Here is a 5399-nt window from a genome sequence, read left to right as displayed (position 1 = left end):
GCTGGTGCGGCGCCGGGCGGGGCTGCAGGCAGGAAGTCCTGCTCGGACACTCAGCACTGGCTCCGCAGCGATGGGACCAGAAATGACACGTCCCCTCACCTGCCCCACCTCTGACTGTGCCACGTGGCTGAGTTCCTTCAGCTTCCAGACATGGGGGCACCTATTTCTATGCAGCACAGCTCCCACCACCCAGCGTGGGATGGACAGATGGAGGCAGCGCCCCTTTCCTCTGCTGCGTCCTTGGGCTGGACCCCAGGGCCTGCTGGTATCGAGGGCGTGGCCCCCCGAGGCTGCTGCAGCCCCGCCTGCTCGCAGCAACAGCCGCCAGGGACGGAAGTCGGAAGTTGGCACTGATGCAGCCGAGGGCTGGGAGGTCCTCCCTGTCCGTGGAAAGCACTTCCTGTCCCTTCCCGCCGCCCCTGGCAGGCGGCCACTTCCACTAAGACAGCCCTGAGCAGAGATGTTGCAGCAGGAGCGGCTGCCCCCGACCCCTGCTGCTGGCCCTCAGGCTGGCGAAGGGCACCCGAAGGAGGCCACTCCACTCCAGGGCAAGGGCGCCAGGAAGACAGGCAGAGGACGGGCACAGAGGGCCCTCCAGACGGCGCAGGCTCTGCCCCTGATGAGCTGGCCGCCAGCCACCGGGCGCTGAGGGCGGGGTGACACCCACTGGCTGGCTGTGTCTCAGGGAGGACTGGGTATGTCAGGAGCCCGGGAACCCTGTCACCCTGCCGTGAGCGGGCACCTCTGCCTACCTTGGAGTCTGTGTGGGAGGCACCATCCTTCCTCACGGCATCCAGGTCGGTCACCCCGCGGCTGAAGTCAAGGCCGTCACTACCCGGGAGGGGCACCTCCACGGCGTCGATGTCCGTCTCCTCCGCAGTAGCTGGCGAGGCCCTCTCGGCTCCAGGGAGCTGGCGGCCTGCAGGGCAACAGGGCAGGCGGGAAGGGGTGGGACACAGCAGCGGCGCTGTGTCACGCCAGGAAACACCATAACTGCCCAACATCCTCACCTGTTTCCAGGCAAGTCCATCTGCTCCCAACCCAGTGAGACAGAGTCTATTTTTAAAGTCTAAGAACAAAGACGGCATTTCCTCCATCCTGGACGTGATGTCTCTGCTGACAGGGTGTGGGGACCCTGGGAGAGGGGTGAGTCCTGTCAACCTCATTCCAGCTCAGGGGGCATCAGCTCAGGGCGCGGGCCTCCCAGCCTCGCCGGGGCTGTCAGGCCCAGTTGCATGGAGGGGTTGCGTGACTGCGGAAGAGGACAGGGAGGCTCAAGGCCGGCCCCCAGAGCCTGCTCTGACCTTGCCCCAGGGCAGAGGCCCCGAAGGGCAGTCACCCATCAGACAGGACTTATGAAGCAGCCTGGATGGATCTGACAGAGCCTACGGGACCGAGACGAGGAAGCGAAGTCCGAGCTCTCACTGCACCGGGCGGAGCAGCAGACAAGCCAGAGCCCACAGGAAGCGGTGTCACTCGTGAGACGAAGAGGAGGCGTGGGCGGGGCAGAGGGCAGAGGCAGCAGCCCTGCGGGGAGAGCCAGCGGCTCAGGTGGTGAGGAGGGGAAGGGGCTCGGGGTGGCATGGCACACAGGACTGCAAACGGCCTGTGGGGAGGGGCCCAGCAAAGGCGGGGTCTTCGTGAAGGACTGAAGCAGGCAGCGACACCAAGAGACGCCATTCTTTCACATCGCACAAACAAGAGGTGATCAGCTCAGTCCAAAAGCACTTGAAATGGCTACTTTTTGCCTCAAAACTACAATATTACTGCTAAAATGGCACATACTATGTTCTATGTACTAAATTTAAGGGTTTTACATGTATTACCTTATTTACCCTCATAACCAACCTAAGAGGCAAACACTGTCATTACCCCCATTTGACAGATAAAGAAACTGAGGCACACAGCTGCTACGGCTGGGGCTCAAAGCTGCCAGTCTGGCTCCAGGCTTGGTGCCTTGAACCAGGGCACCATCTGCCTCCCGCCTGGAGTCCACCTGCCCTGGCCCACCTCACCCGCTTGTCTACACAAACCAAAATGATCGAGTTGATTGGTCACTGGCTTGTGTCTCTACCCAACTCTGTGAGTTCCTTGCCAACAGGGCCCATTGTCTCACTTACAGTGTCCCAGAGTCGAGCCTGGCTCATGGGGGACTGGACAAACATCTGTCCAATGAAGGAAGGAACTGGAATAAGGAGAAACCAATGATCAGGCAGTGGTGGTCTGATGAGGTGGGGTGCAGATGTGGGAGAGCAGGTATAGGGGGAGGCACAAGTGTGGGAGAAAGGGACAACTGTGGGGGCATAGGTGTGTGAGGAGAGGCACAGGTAGGGGGGAAGAACAGGTGTGTGTGGGGGAAGGAGCAGCTGTGTGGGGTAGAGGAACAGGTGTATGGGGTAGAGAAATAGGTGTGTGGGGAGAGGAACAGATATGGGGCACAGGTGTGGGGGGACGAACAGGTGTGTGGGGGAGAGGAACAGGTATGGAGGGACGAACAGGTATGGGGGGACGAACAGGTATGTGGGGGGAGGAACAGGTATGTGGGGAGAGGAACAGGTGTGTGAGGAGAGGAACAGATATGGGGTGCATGTGTGGGGGGATGAACAGGTGTGTGGGGAGAGGAACAGGTGTGTGAGAAGACCAACAGGTATGTGGGAAGAGGAACAGATATGGGGTGCAGGTGTGGGGGAGAGGAACAGGTGTGTGAGAAAAACAAAGGTGTGTGGGGGGGAGGGACAGGTGTGTGGGGAAGGGGACAGGTGTGTGGGGAGAGGAACAGGTGTGTGGGGAGAGGGACAGGTGTGCGGGGGGAGGAACAGATATGGGGTGCAGGTGTGGGGGAGAGGAACAGGTGTGTGAGAAAAACAACAGGTGTGTGGGGGGAGGGACAGGTGTGTGGGGAAGGGGACAGGTGTGTGTGGGGGTGAAGAGGTGTGTGGGGAGAGGAACAGGTGTGTGAGAAGACCAACAGGTATGTGGGAAGAGGAACAGATATGGGGTGCAGGTGTGGGGGAGAGGAACAGGTGTGTGAGAAAAGGGACAGGTGTGTGGGGGGAGGGACAGGTGTGTGGGGAGAGGGACAGGTGTGTGGGGAGAGGGACAGGTGTGTGGGGGAGAGGAACAGGTCCAAGGGGCACAGGTGACGGGGGCACAGGTGAGCAGGATGCCCAGGTCCAGCAGAGGTAACAGGTACAATAAATAGCCATCGAGATGGGGAGGGTATCTTCCAGAAGCTCTCTTCTTCCCCAGGGGGGCTGGCTGCTGCTGGGAGGCGGGCTACTTCCCCGGGAACGGGGCCTCTCCCAGGAAACCCTCTTGGGAGTCAAGGAAACCCGTGGGGCAGAGCGGCCCCCGGCCCCCAGCCCCGAGACTGGCCCGGGCAGCTGCTGCCAAGACAGGCAAAAGGCAATAGGCCCCCGGTCGGGATGGGGGGCGGGATGGGGAGGAGAGGACACACAGTGACCGAGGACACATGCCCAAGCCCTGCAGAGGCCCAGAGGGACGCCGACAGGCCCCGGACAGCGGGCCGCACTGCCCGCTCCCACAGCGGCCCCCCTCCTCTGCAGGAAGGGACCCCCGACTGGAAAGCTCCCTGATGAGGGAGGGAGATTCTTTACAAAAACGAGCCTCTCATTCCGCCAACAGGTCAGCTGGCGTGTCGGGTGCCCACAGCACAGGACCCGGCGGAGTCGGCAATGCGCCGGGAAGGCGCTTACAGAGAGGAGAGTCCGACGGCTGTGGGCAGGAACAAGGCAAGTGCGGCCGCAAAATGTGTGACCGGGAGGCGGAGGCAGCCGTCCTCGCCAAGGAAACGTGCCGCCAGACAGGCAGTATGCCCAGCACTACCCTCAAAGCAGGCCCGCTCCCGGCCGGGGCCCTGCCTGGAGGCTTCCCATGAAGCACTGCGCAGCCGGCCCTGGGCCAGGGGTGCCCTCCTGCAGAGCCGGTGCTGTAGGTCACACTCAGAACAGGGAAGCCGCCAACAGCTGGTGCGTGTTTGCACTGCTATTCGCTGGCACGATGCTGACTTACACGCATCGTCTCACAACCCCTGGCAGATGAGGAAAGAAAGATCCAGAGAGACTGGGGAAGCTTACATGCTCGCCCACTGAGAAGTGCCAGGGCCCAGGCTCAGCTGCCCCTGTGGGCTGCCAGCCCCACACCCCCCACACCGTCGGCGTGTCACTTGTGTGACAGTTAGCGATGTGTGCCAGGTGGCGTTTGAGCCGGCATTATCCAATGTTGCTGAGAAGGTGTTTCTCAGGAGAGGTTCACGGGTAAGTCAGCGGACGGAGAGTCACGCCGGTTACCCCATTCGGGGTGGGTGGGTCTCATCCAATCAGGTGGAGGTCTCAGGGGAACAAAGCCCACCTCCCGAGAGGAGGAGGGAGCCACCTTTGGCCTCGAACTGCAGCTCCGCCCGGTCTCCAGGCCACCTGCACACGCGGGCTCTCCACACCGCAGCACCTGCCCCCCTTGACACGAACGGGTGTGTGTCGCCTGATGGTACAACTCACATCGCCCCACAGGCCACACCTACATCTGCACAGAGACAGGAGGGCCCTGCCACTTCCTGTCGTCGCAGAAGCCCATGTGACATGCAGGGAGCACCGCCGACCCGCCTGACCCCGGCCTGGCCTCCTGGGAGAGCCCCACTCAGCGCTTTGCTTCTCATCCTAAACTGCAGGAACCGCACTGGGCCTGACGGTTTTCCTAAAATGGACAGGAAATGTCCACACGTAGAAAGTCAGTGACATGCTCCCAGGGGCAGTGGGATTCAGAAAATGCTGTTAGCTGAGTCTCATGTACAGTCCTGTGATTTGAGGAAATTACCACCAAAGAGGAGTTATTATTTCTAATTGTTTCAGTTTATCTTCCAGATAAAAAATGGAAGCTCTCAGGAAAATGTCCGCACTGAGGTTCCCAGGATGGAAGAATTCAGAAAGAGGAGCAGAAGCCCTGTGGTGGCGGTCAGCCCTACCCTCCGATGGGAGCAGAATGGTCTTGGGAGTCAGATTTGGCAGCAGCAGCCCTGCCTTTAAAATGTGGTTCCTGCCTGACCGGTTTGGCTCAGTGGATAGAGCATCGGCCTGTGGACTCAAAGGGCCCAGGTTCGATTCCGGTCAAGGGCATGTATCTTGGTTGTGGGCACATACCCAGTAGGGAGTGTGCAGGAGGCAGCTGGTCGATGTTTCCCTCTCATCGATATTTGTAACTCTCTAACCTTCTCCCTTCCTCTCTGTGAAAAAAATCAATAAAATATATTTTAAAAAAATAAAATAAAATGTGGTTCCTGATGTCGCGCTTAAAGGCTTCCTTGTTTGACAGTTTAAACACATCAACTGTCTGCTACAAGAATACATGCTCCTTAAGGAAAATTTGGAATCTAGAGAAGTAGG

At 59.7% G+C, this 5399-nt stretch overlaps 1 protein-coding gene across 1 annotated transcript in view; it reads right to left on the bottom strand.

Moving 5' to 3' along the window:
• Nucleotides 1–137: 137 nt before the first annotated feature.
• The window catches only part of NOS1AP (nitric oxide synthase 1 adaptor protein), a 64000-nt gene continuing 58738 nt past the window's right edge, over nt 138–5399 (bottom strand). The window contains exon 6 of the mRNA XM_015563557.1: nt 138–919. Coding sequence (XP_015419043.1) covers nt 138–919 — 782 coding nt within the window. The remainder of the gene's footprint in view (nt 920–5399) is intronic.

Source organism: Myotis davidii, unplaced genomic scaffold (genome assembly GCF_000327345.1).
Source record: "Myotis davidii unplaced genomic scaffold, ASM32734v1 scaffold1059, whole genome shotgun sequence".
Lineage (NCBI taxonomy): Eukaryota > Metazoa > Chordata > Mammalia > Chiroptera > Vespertilionidae > Myotis > Myotis davidii.
This window is presented reverse-complemented; position numbering and strand designations above follow the sequence as displayed.